This window comes from Anopheles arabiensis, chromosome 2 (genome assembly GCF_016920715.1).
Source record: "Anopheles arabiensis isolate DONGOLA chromosome 2, AaraD3, whole genome shotgun sequence".
Taxonomy (NCBI): Eukaryota; Metazoa; Arthropoda; class Insecta; order Diptera; family Culicidae; genus Anopheles; species Anopheles arabiensis.
The window spans coordinates 5,280,118-5,298,491 of NC_053517.1; the positions used below are offsets into that span (position 1 = coordinate 5,280,118).

At 50.7% G+C, this 18,374-nt stretch overlaps 2 protein-coding genes across 6 annotated transcripts; both read left to right on the forward strand.

The window, feature by feature from the left end:
- The first annotated feature begins 81 nt into the window (after window positions 1-81).
- On the forward strand, window positions 82-7,903 carry LOC120894145 (glutamate [NMDA] receptor subunit 1). The gene is made up of 12 exons (XM_040296557.1): window positions 82-2,057; window positions 2,268-2,390; window positions 2,632-2,853; window positions 2,947-3,149; window positions 3,242-3,407; window positions 3,475-3,580; window positions 3,657-3,817; window positions 4,071-4,287; window positions 4,371-4,940; window positions 5,019-5,292; window positions 5,592-6,018; window positions 6,102-7,903. Exons 1-12 carry the CDS (start codon window positions 1,890-1,892, stop codon window positions 6,363-6,365), a joined length of 2,901 nt encoding a protein of 966 aa, XP_040152491.1. The 5' UTR covers window positions 82-1,889; the 3' UTR covers window positions 6,366-7,903.
- A 537-nt stretch (window positions 7,904-8,440) lies between these two features.
- Window positions 8,441-18,175, forward strand: LOC120896135. Of its 5 annotated transcripts, none has more exons than XM_040300034.1 (9): window positions 8,441-8,557; window positions 11,887-12,317; window positions 12,408-12,525; window positions 12,647-13,864; window positions 15,238-15,906; window positions 15,983-16,772; window positions 16,849-17,116; window positions 17,188-17,441; window positions 17,623-18,175. In XM_040300034.1, the coding sequence occupies exons 2-9, from the start codon at window positions 11,887-11,889 to the stop codon at window positions 17,808-17,810; spliced, it is 3,936 nt and encodes a 1,311-aa protein (XP_040155968.1). In that variant the 5' UTR covers window positions 8,441-8,557; the 3' UTR covers window positions 17,811-18,175. The 5 variants fall into 5 exon arrangements, with proteins under 5 accessions (XP_040155968.1, XP_040155969.1, XP_040155972.1 ...); XM_040300035.1 differs by having other exon boundaries at window positions 8,529-8,645; XM_040300038.1 differs by lacking the exon at window positions 8,441-8,557 and adding an exon at window positions 8,673-8,925.
- The last annotated feature ends 199 nt before the right edge of the window (window positions 18,176-18,374 follow it).

Consider the following 18,374-nt stretch of genomic DNA (forward strand, 5'->3'; position numbering starts at 1 on the left):
CTGCAGGGGCTGATAAAACTAAAGACTCTTGCCCAAGTCTTGGAAGATCGCCGATAACGTTATCAACCGACCGACCTCCGGTGGTTTGAGAAGGGTGGGTGGCGCAGCAGGTTGGCGGCTATGGTCGCGGTGTGGTACCCCCGCTTGCGGTGGACAATCTACTGATAGATGCGTTTTCGTGCGTCGTGCAGTTCTGTACAGGGGAAGGGAGCAGGGAGTGGTGACAGGTGTGTTTGATGGAGGATAAAAGTGGACCGATGTTCAATCAAGCAATGGAGTGTATACACCTACGCTGATAGACGCTTTGACTGCAATGTGATGGAATGTGCCCTAGAATACACTGGAAAGTTTCCTATTCTTGAAGAATTTTTCAAAACTATGATTTCCCGAGCAGAAGAATTCATTTCTCCCGGTTTATAGCCTTAATTCTTGCAAGATTTCGATGATTCAGTGTCCTAAACAGCCATCCAGCGTTACAATGTTACTAGAATGAGATAATCACACCATCAACAACATCATCGCTTTATCGGAATAAAGAAAAAGTGGGTTAGTGGAAGATTTACGAACGTAGTGCAGCTACCAGAGCTACATTTTTATCTTTTTTGTTGTTGGTAGGAATGCTTTTAAAACTAGGTTATTTTTGGATCTCGCCACTGCTGATTCAACGAACAGCGGCATCATTTCGCATTTGAAATTTGCCCCCGTGTCACGTTTAGATGACAACGATAAGTATACTACTCTACTACTAGCGCCATCTGAACGCATCGTCTGAAAGCTTGCCCATAGTGTGTGTGAGAGGGAGAGAGAGACAGAGAGCACGAGAGCATAATAATTCGATGATTGTCGTTTTAAAACGCATTTTTATCATCATCAGCTTATATCGCGCAATGCATTGATTGCATGACCCACGGGACACGTAGTAGGCTGGATTTAGCACCCTGTATTAAAGTTAATCCCTCTCTCCGCTACCCTCCCCCCCCTCCACTCCTACAACCACGCGCGTGCAATTCATTTCAGCAACAGCCGTTTGAACAATGATGCTGTACAGTTAAATGAAAACTGCCCAAGCGTACGTCCAGCAGTTTCCGGTAATAAAATGTTTTATGGCATCTCGAATGTAAATAACTTTCGTCCTCTCGCTGGTGCGCTGCTTCGCACAACTGGGAAGGACTCGCGCGCCCATACACACACTCTCTCTCTTTAGCTTTCTCGCTCTCTCTCTCTCTCTCTTGCTCTCGTTAGTATTCGCGTCCTTCAATCAATCAGCTGTTGTTAGGATTGGGTACCGTTTCGTCCGTCCTGTCATGCGCAGTGTGGCCGCGCTCGGAAACGGAACTCCTAACGCCCTTCTAGCACGCTGGTTGCTGGTTTGGTGCTTTTTTTTTGGGGCCAGGAGGGCATGGTACTGCTGGCAGCGCTGTGCTGCTGTACGCCGTTTTTTGACAGCTCGCTGCTCCCATAGTGGTGGAAAAATGTGGCAAAGTTCAGCATTTTCGCACAGCACACTACGACCCAGCAGGATGGTGTGAAGGAATTGCGCAAGAATAAGGTGTGCTACTATCGCCATCGCGCGCCCGTGTGTGTGTGTGTGTGCGAAGTGTGGAAAGTTTAGAAAATTGTGCGTTTTACAGTAGCAGCAGCAGCAGCAGTAGTAGTAGTAGTACCAGCAGCAGCAAGTTCCCAGCAGCAGCAGCAGCAGCAGCAGCACCACGAACGACCTCTCGCGAAAGGACATCCTCTCGTAAGGGTGTGTGCGCGTGTGTGAGTGTGTGTGTGCGTGCGTGCATGTGTGTGCATGTATGTGCCAAGTGGAAGAAGCAACCAAGTGACTATGCATTAAGGATTGGGGACGGTCCCCGCTAGGACGGAGTACCCGCGTACGCCTGAAAATGAAGTTAACACGAATGCTGCCCGCGTCCTGCATGCTGCTGAGCCTGATGATACCGCAGGCCCTGCTCGCTCAGAAGCCCACCGGCAGCGAAAGTCCTTCCTACTACAACATTGGCGGTGTGCTGAGCAATAATGAGAGTGAATCACACTTCGCGACCGTGATTGCGGTAAGTGTTATCTAACCAATTTCCTTCATCTCCTCGCAACCATCCATCCATCCATCATCCTTCATCCTGCATCCTGGCGAATGGGGCGGACAAGCGCAGGAGGCGCCGCGTCGCCGTTGTGCCGTTGTGTTTATCAACGCTCTGCGTGTGTGTGTGTGTATGTATGTATGTAGTGCATTCTTTCGTCCTTTCTTTCCCATGTTTTTGCAGCATCTGAACTTTGACCAACAGTATGTGCCACGAGGTACCACCTACTACGATAAGACGATTCGGATCGATAAAAATCCCATCAAAACAGCGCTCAATGTTTGTAAACACCTGATATCCCGAAGGGTAGGTATTGTTCCGAGATGGGCGGCAACTCCCTTTTTCTTCTTGAAGAATTGTAGTTCTGTTTTTTTTCTCTCTCTCTCTCTCTCTCTCTCTTGATTATTCGATACTGTCTATTGTTTTCTGCTAAATTATAATTAATATTTGATTCTCTTTCCTTCTCTCTCTCTTTCTCGTTCGCTTTGATGTGTTCCTCTCTTCCTCTCTCTTTCTTTCTCTTTCTCTCTCTCTCTCGCTTGATTAGGTTTACGCGGTAGTGGTATCGCACGAACCGACGGGTGATCTGTCCCCGGCGGCCGTTAGCTATACCAGCGGATTCTACCAAATTCCCGTCATCGGGATCTCGTCCCGCGAGGCTGCCTTCTCCGATAAGAACATTCACGTGTCGTTCCTACGCACGGTGCCTCCGTACTACCACCAGGCGGACGTTTGGTTGGAAATTTTAAGCCATTTCGGCTACACTAAGGTAGGACACGATGAAGATGACGGACCTTGGGTCGAGCCGTCTAATATCTATGCTCTGCTTTCTTTCTTTCGAACCCAAAAAAAAAAAAACTAGGTTATCATCATACACAGCTCCGATACGGATGGCCGTGCCGTGTTGGGTCGCTTTCAGACGACGTCCCAGACAAACTATGACGATATCGATGTGCGGGCGACGGTGGAATCGATCGTGGAGTTTGAACCGAAGCTGGACAGCTTCAGCTCCTACCTGATGGACATGAAAACGGCCCAATCACGTGTCTATCTACTTTATGCGAGGTAAGTACGGGGTTTCTTTTTGGAGCTCCATTGCCAGACGGATGTCTTCCTTTTTTGATATTATATCTTTCACTTTCTGCATTTATCCAAAGCCAAGAGGATGCGTACGTAATATTCCGTGACGCGGCCATCCACAACATGACCGAGTACGGACACATTTGGATCGTGACGGAGCAAGCGCTCAGCGCGAACAACACTCCGACCGGCATCATCGGGCTGAAGCTGAACAATGCGGAAAATGAGACGGATCACATCAAGGTAAGCAATCACGGGGAAACGCAACTCTTTCGCAACTTGTTAAACAATTCCCTTGTTTTTTTTAAAGGATGCGATCTACATTCTGGCATCAGCGATCAAGGAGATGACGGTGAACGAAACCATAACCGAGGCGCCGAAAGATTGTGACGACTCTGGTGTCATCTGGGAGTCGGGTAAGTGCTGGCAATGCTCTCCTCTAGTGCACTGAAACGCTGGGTACTAATGGTCCTTCTGGGCTTTCTTCAACAGGCAAGCGACTGTTTGGGTACTTGAAGACGAGAAACATTCGTGGCGAAACGGGCCAGGTTGCGTTTGACGATAACGGGGATCGCATGTACGCCGAGTACGATGTTATCAATGTGCACGAGAACCACTCGTTTGTAAAAGTCGGAAGCTTCCATTACGATTCGGTGAGTGCGTGTGCTTGTGTGCTTCTAATCCATTGTGATAGTGTTGATTAAAAAGCGCAAGGCAATATTTTTAATCCCGTCACGTACTTTCGATACGATCTATCGCCTGCCAGTGAGCAATAAATCTCAGATCCTTGTCTCTGTAAAGCTAGACCCATTGCGATAGATTTACAACCTTGCCTCTGATCTGATGCTTTGCGATCTATCTTACTAATTACGATGCTGTTTTGTTTTGCCTCTTTTTTGTGTGCAGGAAAAGCGTAAGATGCGACTCAAGATAAACGACAGCAGCATAACGTGGCCGGGCAATACGGGCAAAAAGCCGGAAGGTATCATGATCCCGACGCACCTGAAGGTACTGACGATCGAGGAGAAACCGTTCGTGTACGCGCGCAAGCTGCTGGACGATGAGATTGACTGTGCGGACGATGAGGTGGTGTGTCCGCATTTTAACATTACCAATGGAAATGGTAAGAACTGACCGTTGCCTGTGGCATCCTCACATACAAACCGTGCTGACTTGATTCTTTTCACCTCTTCTGTCCCCTTCTAGAGCAAGAATATTGCTGCAAAGGATATTGTATCGATCTGCTGAAGGCGCTTGCCCAGCGGATCAACTTTACGTACGATCTGGCCCTGTCGCCCGACGGCCAGTTTGGCCACTACCAGCTAAAGAACCACACCACCGGCATCGGCACAACGGTGAAGAAGGAGTGGAACGGGCTGATCGGGGAGCTGGTGGCCGAGCGGGCCGATCTGATCGTGGCGCCGCTCACGATCAACCCCGAGCGGGCGGAGTTTATCGAGTTTTCCAAACCGTTCAAGTACCAGGGCATTACCATCCTGGAGAAGAAACCGTCCCGGTCCAGTACGCTCGTGTCCTTCCTGCAGCCGTTCAGCAACACGCTCTGGATACTGGTGATGGTGTCGGTGCACGTGGTCGCGCTCGTTCTGTACCTGTTGGATCGGTTCTCGCCGTTCGGCCGCTTCAAGCTGTCGACCACCGACGGCACGGAGGAGGACGCACTTAACCTCAGCTCCGCGATATGGTTCGCTTGGGGCGTTCTGTTAAACAGTGGCATTGGGGAGGGGACGCCCCGCAGCTTCTCGGCGCGCGTGTTGGGTAAGACCGACCGGCTGACCGACTGCCGGCGGAACGGACCGGAATTGGTGACTAATTGGAGTTCCTTTTTTCCTGCAGGTATGGTGTGGGCCGGCTTTGCGATGATCATCGTCGCGTCGTACACCGCCAACCTGGCCGCTTTCCTCGTGCTGGAGCGACCGAAAACCAAGCTGACCGGCATCAACGATGCGCGGTTGCGCAACACGATGGAAAACCTTACCTGCGCCACGGTGAAGGGTTCCTCGGTGGACATGTACTTCCGGCGGCAGGTCGAGCTGTCCAACATGTACCGTACGATGGAGGCGAACAATTACGATACCGCCGAACAAGCAATTCAAGACGTGAAGGATGGGTAAGAAGCACCACTTTCAATGTGGTCCCAGTGGCGGGTCGGAGGGCGGAATGGGCGGCCGCCTGGGGTACCGTGAGTTAAAGGGGCTCTGTCGGAAAAACGGTCTAGTATGAGTTTTGTTGCACATTTTCGTTGTGGTAGAGTGGCAATAGGCCTCTCACCCGATGGTGGTTAACGCAATGCGACGAAATCGTACGACAAACACTACCGGTTTCGGTTATGGAGCCCCTGGACTGTTTGCTCATTGTACAAACCGTATTTAATCCCTTGTTTTGTGTACGCCCTTTTTTGTTTACTAGAAAATTGATGGCATTTATTTGGGACTCGTCGCGGCTCGAGTACGAAGCATCGAAGGACTGCGAGCTCGTGACGGCGGGCGAGCTGTTCGGTCGCAGCGGGTACGGCGTGGGGCTGCAGAAGGGCTCACCCTGGACGGATGCGGTAACATTAGCAATATTAGACTTCCACGAGAGCGGGTTCATGGAATCGCTCGACAAGGAATGGATCTTCCACGGGAACGTACAGCAATGCGAGCAGTTCGAGAAGACGCCCAACACGCTCGGGCTGAAGAATATGGCCGGCGTGTTCATCCTGGTCGGTGCGGGTATCGTCGGCGGCATCGGGCTCATCATCATCGAGGTGGTCTACAAGAAGCACCAGATAAAGAAGCAGAAAAAGATGGAGATTGCCCGCCACGCCGCCGATAAGTGGCGTGGCACAATAGAGGTAAGGGATGGTGGCAAATTGCCAACAATTGTTGATTTGCAACATTACTAATCGCATTTTTTTTTGTAATTTTGTTGTGTCAGAAACGAAAAACATTACGTGCTTCCCTGGCCATGCAGCGGCAGTATAATGTCGGGCTGAACTCGGTGTCCAAATCGGTCCAAAGCCAGAATGCGGAGAAATCGCGCTACCCGATACTGCCGCCGCTGCCCCGCACACCGGAACGGGCCTGGCCGAAGGACAAGGAGTACATCGTGAACCGGAAGAACAACAGTAGCGGGGCCGGGAAGCCGCCGCCGCGCTACATGCCCACTTACGCTACCGATGTGTCTCACTTGATAGTTTAAATGGTAAACAAATTATCGGAGGGAAATTAAAAAAAAAAAAGGGTCGGAACCGTATCCATCCACCCCACCGGTCTCCAAATTGCGCCTAATGAATGAGTGTAGCCAAAACACTTTAACTACCGTTAAGTATCGTTGACTAGGGAGGGGGGAAGGGGAGAGAAGATAGGGAAAAGGGGAAGGGAAGGAATGCGAGGACAGATAACCGAAGAAAACTCCAATTCCGTGTGCGTGTTGTTCAATACAGGTAATTGTTTACATTCGTTAGATAAGTATACACTTTTAAAACACAAACTGCAAACGACGAATCAATCCGCCATGCTGAGCCGACGAGGTGAAGGATTCGCGCCCACATTTCGCGTGCGTGTGGTGTGAGTGAGTGTGTGTGTGTGTACAATCATTTTATGGTTTCCATGTTAAACACGCGTTCTAAAGCCATATGTTTCTCGGTACCGTTGCACCGGTTTCCGGTGTGTGCGGCCACCCAAACCACCTAATAGCCAAAAAGAGCAGAAGAAGAAGAAGAAGAAGAAGACGGAGGAGAGAAAAAACAGCGTGCGCGCGCGTAATAATAGTGCATTTGTATCAGGTGCTAGTTGTGAGTTAACTATTGTGTACACTAACAAAACTAAACTGCTTGCGTTTGCTTTGTTCGGTCCTCTAAGAGGCCCCCCCACACACCACGGGAGATCGTTTGAAAGCCGATCAGAGCGCGTGCGGGAATGTGTTGAACCTATTAAACTGCCATTTGTTTTCCATTGTTGTGTCGGGTTTGAGATATATTTTTGTGAACCAAAGAAAAGGCAAAGAATTAAAGGACGAATGAAGACGAAGAAGAGAAGAAGAAGAAGAAAAACAAATAGAAAAAGATGGGCGGGGTTTGCACCGTATGATGTCCTGCATTAACAGTAGTTGATAGCCTAACGTCTCCCAAAAACAAACAGTACTAGCCAAGGAAAAGAAAGTAATTTTATCACTGTTAGTTGTTAACAAAAACCGATGGGACGACAAAACCAAAACAAAACAAAACGAAACACTGACACAAAAACAAAAAAAAAAACAAACAAAACAAACAAACAAGAACAGAAAACTTAACCAAGCTCAGTCATTTGCACAACAACAAAAAAACGTAATGCCAAAAGAAGAAATGAAGTAGCTAAACGTACATTTAAAAGAAAACTAAAGGAATAGATGATAAAAGTCTATGTTTAAAAAATCGTAACATTAACATTTTAAAATGCCAAAACCCTTACTAAAAAAAACATGCAATGATGCTAAACATTTGTTAACATGTATAAGAAAGATGTGGAAACTTAGAGTAAACAAAACAAAACCAAACCAAACAAAACAAAACCACAACCCAAGTGTGTGTGCGTGTGGTCGTAAGGTGTGAGAGTATGCTGGTGGAGGTGTGTTGGTTGGTTGGAGCAGGAGGAGCAGGAGGAGCAAACAAGGATAACAAAATATACAGCCAGTCATTATATTGATTATGTATGAAAACAAACTGAGTAATAAAAAGGAAAACATATTTGACAATTCGATACGAAATGCGTGGCTCACGCCGCATTGTTTGTCCTACAACGATAGAGATGAATAAAACAAAACATTTAACGAGACGGCCTAACTGCTGTGTGTTTGGATGGTGTTGTTTTTTTGTGGTTATTATTTTCTCAAATGCCTGAGTTACTATGGCAACGGCCTTCTCCGGAGCACTGCAAATGCAGTTCCCCGCGCTTACTGTTGTAGTGCTCCTCGTTATCGAAGGAAAAGGAAACACCTTGGGCGCGCGTACCTTTGCGGCGGTGTTGGGGTTGAGCAGCACTGGCCAGGTTTGCTTACAACGGTACGGTGTTCAAAATGGAGTGTTTGCGGGAATAGTAAAAACCTTTCAGGTGGATTATTTAAACAAAAATGAACGTCAATGAACAGGAAAAACTGAGCTCGTAACAAAAATTAAGCAATAATTGAATTAACTTTAAAATTTTCCATTTTTCTTTCCAGCTTGTCATCCACCTTGACCGGTGTGGGCACCTGTTGTGTAGAGCAAATGCACAGGTTATTTGACAGGCCGTGATTGAACGTAAACAAAAAAAATACCTTCAGTTGTACAAAAAGCTAGTGCGCGGAGGTGGTGCGCTTTTCCTCATCGCATCGTGTGAAAAGTTAGTGAAAAGTAAGCGCGGCGCAAAACAAAGGTAATTAAACGGTGCCGAAATCGGTTGTGAGTTGTGACAGCGTGTTTGCGCGTGTGTGTGTGGGAGCGCTGCTGGAAGTGCATTCCAGGTGAGCAGGCAGGGAGGTAGTGCCGCCGTCGCGGGCGGGCGAGCGGCGAGGTGGGAAACGAAAAGTTGTGACGTTGGCCGTGATCTAACTAAGCGCGTTCCAGCACAAGTTCCGTCACGGAGAAGAGATCCCGCAAACCACTGCAAGCCAGCGTGCGCCGCCAGCTAGTGCACGGTTTGTTTGCTTTTTAGGGTAATGCAACGCAGCCAGCCCTGCGAGCACCCGCCCCGCAACAACAACAACAACAACAACAATAGCTGCAGCAACAAGGGCAGTGAAGGTATGCTGTACCGCGCAATCATATGGCCAGGCACCATAGTTACACCCTTTTCGTGGATGTGGTAAAATGCGGCAGAAACATGAGACGGCGTACGTTCCGTTGCTGTGTAGCGGTGTGTAGTGAGAGCGCAAGAGGGAGAAAGAGAGAGCGAGCGAGAGAGAGATCGCGCGTGTACAGGGCAGTGAAAGCATTTGCGCTGGAAGCAAGATTTATTTTATTCCGTTTCGTGGGTTTTGCGTGATTTGTATCGTGTCGTGGCGTGGCCGGACCCAACACGCCGCACGGGGGTGGTGGGAAGATAACCGGCGGAGATGTAAATAAAATGTTTGTTGTCGGTATTTTTATTTTATCGCCTCGCCAAGAGATAGGAGCAAGCAATTGTACGAGCGAGCGGGTTGCGCAGGCAGGGTTGTGGTTGTGGTTGTGAGGAAAGTGTGTGGAAATGGGGTGGGTAATGTTTTTCCCTCCAAACACGCGCGCGTGCGCTCTGAAAGTGATAATCTACTACGGCTAATCTGCGGTCGCAAGCCCGTGACTGCGAGCAAATATGAGTTTTTTGTTTTTTTTTTTGGTTTGCAAAGTGACCGAAACAGGTGGATCAACACATACACACAGAGGCACACGCACACAACCAAGCAAAGCGAGATACACTATAGTGTAGCATAAACTATGTAGTAGTAGTAGGGTACGGGATGGAGCGCGAGCGTAAAGCATGCAATTGGGGTGGATGGACAAACGAGCGTTAGAGTCGGATTAGTTTTCCACCGTGCCTTCACGCCCGTACACCCGTTGGGAGCGTTCGCGTTTTCCTCTTCTCCCCTATTCCTGTGTGTGTGTGTCTCCGTCTCGCTCGCACCTTTGGAGGACGGCCTAGGTGCAGCACACTCTAGGAGCAGAAGAGTAAAGGCGCAGGGACTGGTTGCATGATGAATTAGAGGAGCAACGGCGACGACCACGACACGACAGGTTGTGGAAGTAGACAAGTGTGCGGAGAAGGGAAGGGGAAGGAGGTTTGTGTGTGCTGCACAACTGCTGGCCGCGCGGGACACCGAATGGAGAAAGGGTGAGAAACGGAACACGGAGATTGGAATGGGATCAAAGTAGGTTTTCTCTCACCGCGAGGAGGGCCTGCGCCTTGTTCACTCGCGCGCGCACACACAGCCACACCACCACCACCACCACGCTCTAGCGGGCTGACTGGCTAGCTGGCTTGCTTCGATGGTCGCAGCAGCAGAGTGTGTAGAGTAACGCGCTGCGCCGTGCGCTGTTGTCACTCGCTCGTCGTCGTCGTCGTCGTCGTCGTCGATCGAAACCCCGAAAAGAAACCCGAGACCGCTGCCGCCGCCGCCTGCTCTCCCTTCCGATGGACAGACAGTTCGAGAAAAGATAGTTTCAGTAGGTTTTCGTATGGTGTGTGATGGTGCTCCCTTCTCTCACTAGGCAGTGCGTGCAGCGTGCAACTCCGGCCAAGAGGACCGGGACGTGTAGTTTGTGGGGTGTTTTTTTCTGTTTGTTTTTTTTTTTGTGGGTTTCACTTCATTCTTCCGCCGTTAGTTTTGTGCGTGTGCGCGACCTGTCGGGGGAAACCGGGACACCACCGTCGGCGTGTCACCTTGTGGGAGTGAAAAGCGTTTTTCAGTTCGATTTTTCCCCTTAAAGGTGCTGAGAAGTTTCGTGAGTCACAGAACCCGCTAGGGGGAAACGGGCGAGAGGGCTGAAGCGCCACACAATTAGGAATGTAGTGTTTATATGCTGCGGATGCTTATGCTGCTGCCGCTGCTGCCTGTCCCTCCGTTACACGCAGCCGTTACGTTCTTCACGCAGCGCGTAGCAGAGTGTTTAGAGATTGCGCTACTGCCGCTGTTGTTGTTGTTGTTGCTGCTGCTGCTTAGGCTAACGGTACTTTTGCCCTCCATAGTGCGGACAACCTTCCCGCGAAACCCGCTAGCCGCCCGCTTCTCGCCCCCCACCTCCCCATTTCGTCATTAGTCCCGTGTGTTGTGTAGTTTTCTTCTGTTTCTGCTTCATAGTGAATGGGGGAAAAAACTCCCGGTGGAAAAAGGTGCGGATGGGGACAACACGATGGCAAAAGTATAGAAACTAACAAAAAGGCAAAAGATTATACAAACGATGGGTTCCACAAAAAACAACTCTCAAGCGGTGACACGTTTTGTTCTGTGTGGAAGGGTGTGGAAGACGTATCCGCCCGCCATCCCAGCCAATTGTGCTAAATGGGAAAATGATGTCAAATGGAGATACGCATTGTTTGTGTGTGTGTGTGCGCAGAAGTTTATGATTTCGATCAGTCGACATGATGGAAGGTGGGCCAATCATGTTTTCCACCGATCAGATATCGTTCTAACACAACAGCTGATAAAACAGGCCAGGGGATGGGGTTGGGGATGGGGACAGTTTTTCCCTCGCTTGCACTAACCGCCTTGCGGGCTCGCGTTGCTGTGTTGTACGTGGTGTTTCTGCGCTTTCTGCAAACGTAGGCGAAAGTTACGCTGCCACTGCCATTAAAGGGACACAGAGGCGAAAGAAGCAGATAAAAAAAGCCAAACACAGCACACACACACACACACACACACGGCAACAATCTAGTCACCTTCGGCACGAATGCAGTTCAGCGCAACAGTGGGCTCAACCCGTGCGTGTTACGCAAGAGACCGCTTTGGCGCGCCCATGTGTCGCGGGGAGGGAGGGAGGGCTTAAGTCATTCGCGCTCTTATCCATTTCAAACCCCATTTGGGGAGGATAAACCGTTTGCGAACCGTCGCGTTGTGTGTGTGTTTTAAAATACGACCGGAAACAGCCGTGGGTTGGAGAAAGAAAATAAAACGAGAATCTAATTTTGGGTGTTTTTTCCCTGTTTTTTCTCCCTCTCTCTCTCACTCTGCCGATCGGCGGTGTCCGGTGTCGTCGGGGGAACCGCTTGCACAACGTCGTTATACATCGCAGATGGCGGCGACTTCATCGAACAACAGTAGTAGCAATAGCATCAGCCCCACCAATAACAACAACAACAACAACAACAACGTGCACATCGAAACAGATGAGTTCATCAAGAAGAGCCGGGTGACGCGGGCGGCCCCACCGAAACCGGCCTACGATCCGCTACAGTTCGTGCAGATCAAGCCGGCCAAGCTGTACGATCCGAGCAAGGCGAACAACAAACCGTCGACCGAGCGGAAGCAGCAGGAGGTGAAGCCGCCCCGGGAGGTGGAGGACGCGGAGGAATGGCAGTGCAATCTGGACAATTGGAAGTCGTCGCGCAGGAAACGGGTGGAGCACATTATCGACAAGATTACCGAGGCGAAGAAGATCGAGCAGGAGGAGGTGTGCCGGGCGCGCAAAAAGTCGAAAACGTTTTCGGAAATGCTGGAAAACAGGTACGTTTTGAAGGGGAAGTAAGGGGGCTGGTTTTCTATTAGATAAATGGTGAATGATGGCCGTGTCTCTTGCGTGTGTTTGCGTTGCAGTGGATCGCGCCGACGGTTCATACTGCCGGAGAACGAGGATGATGACGAAGGGGCGAACTTTAGCAGCGACGATCTGCATGATCCCACCGATACCTCCAAGCAGCAGCAGCAGTACAAGGTAAGGGAGGGAAGAAGACGAGCGGGGTTGGTCGTTAATCTCGCCACACCTACAACTTTCGCGCCCAATCCGCCCCCAACCAAACTCACTCACTTGCGTTCAATTTGGGAATTCAAAACAGGATGAATCGACGGACGATCGCGCCACGGATGACACGAGCAGCTGCTGCTCGTCCAAGCACGCCGACGGTGACTCGAAAGCGGCCGACGAGGAGCTGGACGAGCACGGTAGTGCGCGGGAAGTGCCGGAAATGAATGAATTTTCGCTCGCCATCGAAAACTACAAGTCCAAATTTCCCATGACACAGAGCACCAGCACCAGCACCACCAACGGCAGCAGCCGGGTGTCGGGTGTATTAGGCAGCAGCATTGTGACGACCGCCACGACGAGCTCGTCCGTAGTTAGCTCAATTGAAAGCACTAGTAACGATAATTACGAAAGCAATAATAGCGCCGGCGAAGAGAGCGATGTGGCAGAGGTGGAGCGCGTGACGCAGAAGCTGCAGTCCACCGGGCTGCTGGTGGAGGGGACACGACGCGACGAACGACGGTCCACCCCGCTGGTGACGGTGCAGCCGATGGAGAGCAGAATGCAGCTGCAGCAAGAGCAGGAGCAGGAGGAGCAGGAGGAGAAACAGGCAAAACAGCAAGAGCAGTGCCAGGAAGAACGTCCAAAGGTGAACGTCATAGAGCGGCGAAGGTTGTTCGAACAGTTGCAGCAAATGGCCCACACGACGACGCCAGCAGTGGCGGACACAACGCCCTCAGGTGTGGCAAAACTGACGCCACCGGCAACGTTTGCCGGAGGTCAGCAGGAACGCCCGCTAGAGGAAACCGGGGGCGATGGCGATTCCGGCACCTCCACCTCGGAATGGCTGGCGGCGGGTATCGCCAGCATCCGGGAACGGAGGGCAATATTCGAGCGCTATCAGTCGAACGAAATGATTGCGGAAGAGCATGACCAGCAGTCGCAGCAACAGCAGCTTCTGGTGGGCGGTCGTAGCCGCAGCAGCAGCACAACGACGACGGTGGTCGTCAAGAGCCGGTCCGAATCGAACGTTGGTTTCGTGAACGGAAGTACCGGGCGGTTCGAGCTGGCCCTGAACCAGCTGAAGCGCAATGGGGGCGGTTCGTCCGACTGCTGCGAGGACAGTGGCATCCAGTCGACGACGGACCTGTCCCGCAGCTCGGTGGTGTCGCAGGCGGACGAGAATGATCCGCCCTCGCTGTCGCTGCTGTCGCCGGACGAGATGATGCTGATGGCGGGCAAGAGCCCGGCCCGCTCGACCACGCTCGATTCGGCGAGCGAGTTTTCCGACACGGACTGCAGCAATGGACAGGTATGTGCGTGTGTGACTGTTTGAATTACGAAATGGCATGTTTGTGTGATTTGTGAGTAATAATACGCGCGAGGCGACAGTGGATTTTCCCGCGCGTGTGTGGCGCTTCCGCTTTCGCGTCGCGCTCTAGGAATGTCGCTGCTATTTAGTCTACCGGGCAACCGGCGGTATTTTGGCAACTTGTCATCTAGCACGATCATAACGAATGGGCGAATATTTGTTTTTACGTTGGCGACACGTTTTCAGAATGATTTTCTTCTCGTTTTCTTATCCCCCTGCTCTCCCCGCTCTCCCCGTTAGCTTTGCATGGTTTGCTGCACGTATGAGTAATTTATGTTTTTGGATGCATTCCTTCTCTGTGCCAAATGTGTTTATTTTTTTTGTGAGTATCTTTCCTTTTTTTTGGTTGGTTTGTTGGCCATTAATATCTCGTTACGATGTGTGTGGTAATGCTTTCCGCTACATTATTCTGCATGAGATGATTGACTCATCGTGACATTTCGCTGGCGCAGAGCTGGCGCGCTCACCACACACACACATTCCATTTGCGCGAGGTGCTTGAAAATATCATTTGGCGCCACAGATACCCCCCTTCCGGAATGCGCATGCACACCGTTTTGTTCCGTTCTTCATCATCGAGCGTGTGTTGTGTGTGTTTAATAATATTATCGTGTTGTGGTTGAACTTGGCGCTTCTGGCCAAACTGTGTTGACCGGCCCAAGGTTATCATTACCGTGTTTTGCCTATTTTTTCTCCCCCCTCTCTCTCTCTCTCTCTCTCTCTCTCTCTCTCTCTCTCTCTATTCAAATGCTATGTAAAGGAAACGGCTCGTGCAGCGTCTGTCTAACCATCCAAACATCGTCGCAACCTCGCAACTCAACGCCGACGCCGCGCAATGACGGATGCAGCCGTAGTAGTCGTAAAGTCGTTCTAGAGAGTAAGCCTAGCGTGCGCCCACTTTACTCCTGCGCAAAAAAAAGAAAAATAAATCAGCATTTTTCGCCCATTTTGAATGCCCCCACACCACACCGCTCCCTCGATTAGTGCAAAGCGCAATCTCTATGGCCCGTACCCCGTTCTCGGGGTGGATAGTATGATCGTTTTCGTCGCGTGGAATGAGGTATGAGGGGAAGTTGGCAGCTAATTGCATAAGAAAGCCGTCTATTCGGGGGGATTGCAACAGGAAGGATGCACTGTGGAATGTGCAAATGATGCAATAGAAGATATGAGTAAGAGCTTGTCTGTTAGTTTTCGATGGTAAGGGCACAACGATGCCCTGTAGAATGTAACGACTTTGTTGTGTCACAGTTTGGCAGACCCTAAATATGTAATATTTCCTTTTTTTATGTGTCCCCACGGCTTTCCCTCCACAGCTGCTCGACAATGCGCTCGATGTGGCTTTCGAAGAGATGGACAGTGAGCTGAACGAATCCGGCACCGTAGAAGGAGCGCTCTCGCAGCGGGAACACGAACCGTCCGTCGCGCAACCGGCTGAAACCGATATCGTGCCGCTAAGCGTGATCCCCTTGGCCACCGACTATATGCCAGCGAGCGAGGAACACCAACAGCAGCTGGTTCTGATGGCGCTACCGCAATCAAGCCTGACGCCACCGAAAGAAAAGCCTCCGCCGCCACCGGTCGAGGAGGAACCGACGGAGCAGGAGCTACTGCAATCGCTGACGACACGCGGTGCGATTATCACGAGCTGGATGGAGAAAGGAGCAGCAATGCACACGCACGCCAATGGGAACGGGCACCACGGGGATGACCCAAACGCGGACGGGATAGGGATGATGATACACAACAGCGATCATCGGCAGCAACAGTATGAGGATGAACAGTGGAGAAGCTTGGAGAGTTATGAAGTGGTCCAGCAGGTGGTACATCAACAGCAGCAGCTACAGCAACAGCAGCAGGAGCAAGAGAAGGAGCAGGAGCGGGACAAAGATCAGCACGAGATGATGGTGTATAGTAATCGAATCGAACCGGCACTAGCGCATCATCTCCAGCAGCAGCAGCTGTACGATCCTGGCGAACATGAGGTAAGACAATGGCGCAATGGTTTCGAAAACGCAACGAAAGCTCAATTGGCACTTTTCCTTCTTGATTGCTTCCTAGGAAATAGTCAGCGTAGAGCGGGAGCTGCTGCAGATCGAGCAAGAGGAGCTGCAGCGAAGACGTGAGAAGCAAATGTTTTACGAGAAGCTGACGAAAGCGGATGCCGCCGCCGCTGCTGCTGGAACGCGAGCTGTAACGGATCCGGCGCAACCTCTACCACCGCAACATCATCATCATCATCAACCGCAGCATTCGAATCAATTACAGCAGCAATCTCAAACCGTACAGCAGTCTCCGCTCGTACAGTCGGTGCGTCAGGCGCCACCGCAGCAGCAGCAGCCGCAGCAACCGTACTACTACCCCCACCATCACTCTCATCAACCATCGCACCTGCATCACAACCTGCTGCACCATCATCGCGCTTCCATGCCGGCCATCGACAGCCGATCGTTGCAGAACGTCAACTCGTACGCTTCGTACGACGCGCCGTTTCTGGACGAGGTGGTAAACTCCGGCTACGAGATGGGCTCGCTGCATCGGGAATCGATGCCGAACCTGTCGAACGTGGCCGCCTCCTCTTCCCATCCCTCGTCGCTGTCATCGTACGGTGAGGAGTTTTCGGCCAACTCGGCCGCCAGCTTCGACGGATCCTGCTGGCCACCGGCTGTTGACCATCATCGGGGGCCGACGGGACACCCGGGTGCGGCATTGTTTGATAAACGTCCAGCGGTGGCTCCGCGGCCTGCGATGAACGGCTCATTGCCGCCCGGAGCTGCTGTGGGTGGTTATCACGGTGGTGGTGGTGGTGGACAGCGAGTGTCCAACAGTATGTTTGAGCAACATCCCAAAGGTAAAATAGTCGAGATTGATCAGCACATAATGATGGTTATAATGAGTTTGTTTTTTGTTTGGCTCGTTTCATGCAGATAATAAACAAAATACACATCCATCAGCGATGGGGGTAAACCGTGGCCAGGGCGGCAGCAGCAGCAGCAGCAGTGGCGGTGGTGGTGGTGGAACTAATCACATGCCGTACGGGCAGCACTGGTTGGTGCAGGAGGCAGAGCAGAGGCGGATCGAGCAGCATCAAAAAAGCAGCACCAACAATGCCAAACGGCCGTTGCCAAAGTTTGTCATCGATGCAATTACCCAGCGGGTCCAAAAGCTAAACGCCGCCAGTCCGGAAAACTCGGAGTAAGTTCCTGAAGCAGTGCAAAACGAGATGGGCAGATTAATTTATGTCGTTGTTTGTCTCCCTCACACAGCCGCAGCAATTTATCAGAGGACTCGGATCTGGCAATGATAAACTCGATGAAAAATCATCACCATCATCATGCGTCGATGCCTCCCCCGCCATCGTCCCATCATCACCATGCGCATCTTCCCCATCAGCAGCAGCAGCAGCAACCGCCTGCACTACCAGCACTTCCTCCACCGCAGCAGAAGTATTCCAACACGAGCGACAAAGTGTTGAGCGTGAGCGGAAAGAAGGAATGCTCCCATTGCCGAATAGAGTTGGGTACGTGCTGATTAACAAATGTTCCGACTTACGGCATCCCGTGCCGCGTGCGCGTACGATACGGCTGTGCGTATCATCATCGCCACGTGGGTTTTGCGCCGGCTGACTGACGGTTTCGGTTGTGTAATGTGGCTGTTTTTAACCAACTTTTCCCCCTCCCCTCTATCCACCATTTCCACAGGTAAGGGTGCGGCCATGGCCATCGAAAGCCTGGGATTGTTCTATCACATCGAATGCTTCAAGTGTTGCGTTTGTCACGTAAAGCTCGGGGACGGCACCAATGGTATAGATGTACGCGTTAGAAAGTATCGACTTCATTGCCAAAACTGTTTCTCTAGTGAAGACGGTGTAAAGTTTAGTTGCGTTTAAGTACGCAGCGTCTGTCTGTCTGTGTGTGAGTGTGTATGTGTGTGTGTAAGCCACCGAAACAAATGGGTAACCGAAAAGTGGAAGTAGAGGCAGCAGAAGAAGAAGATGTAAAAGAAAGCTACAATAATTTATTACTCCCTCCTCACATATTTCCTCACCCACGCTCCCCGTGGAAAACGCAGCTCGGCGCGTATTCCATCCCCCTCCACACAACCACACTAAAACAATTATATTTGTACGAAAAAGTTTAATGCTACGTTTATCACCTACTATTACTGATTACGATGATGATTATTATTGATTATATGTATATGATTCTAGGTATTTGTTCGTTTCAATAAAGAAAAAGCAATAACTGTGAAAAATGTCGTGGTCTTATTTCGAATGATCGGTTTCGTCCGTTTCCATATCCAAAATAATGCAAGTGTTAAGTTATATTAATAGTTTCGTGGACTTTCAATCGCTAGAGCGTTTTAGACCAATCTCTCAACCAACGATCGACAAAAACTGTCGATTGCTTCAGAATAAGCCCCACGAGCCACCTGCTGTTGACAGTTGGGGATT

Excerpts from the sequence above, each read along its gene's own strand:
- LOC120896135 (XM_040300034.1), top strand. The coding sequence starts at position 11,887 with ATGGCGGCGACTTCATCGAACAACAGTAGTAGCAATAGCATCAGCCCC. Across the intron at positions 13,865-15,237 it reads CGGACTGCAGCAATGGACAG|CTGCTCGACAATGCGCTCGA; the intron begins GTATGTGCGTGT and ends TTCCCTCCACAG. Across the intron at positions 17,117-17,187 it reads GCCAGTCCGGAAAACTCGGA|CCGCAGCAATTTATCAGAGG; the intron begins GTAAGTTCCTGA and ends TCCCTCACACAG.
- LOC120894145 (XM_040296557.1), top strand. The coding sequence starts at position 1,890 with ATGAAGTTAACACGAATGCTGCCCGCGTCCTGCATGCTGCTGAGCCTG. Across the intron at positions 2,058-2,267 it reads ACTTCGCGACCGTGATTGCG|CATCTGAACTTTGACCAACA; the intron begins GTAAGTGTTATC and ends ATGTTTTTGCAG. Across the intron at positions 2,391-2,631 it reads AACACCTGATATCCCGAAGG|GTTTACGCGGTAGTGGTATC; the intron begins GTAGGTATTGTT and ends TCGCTTGATTAG.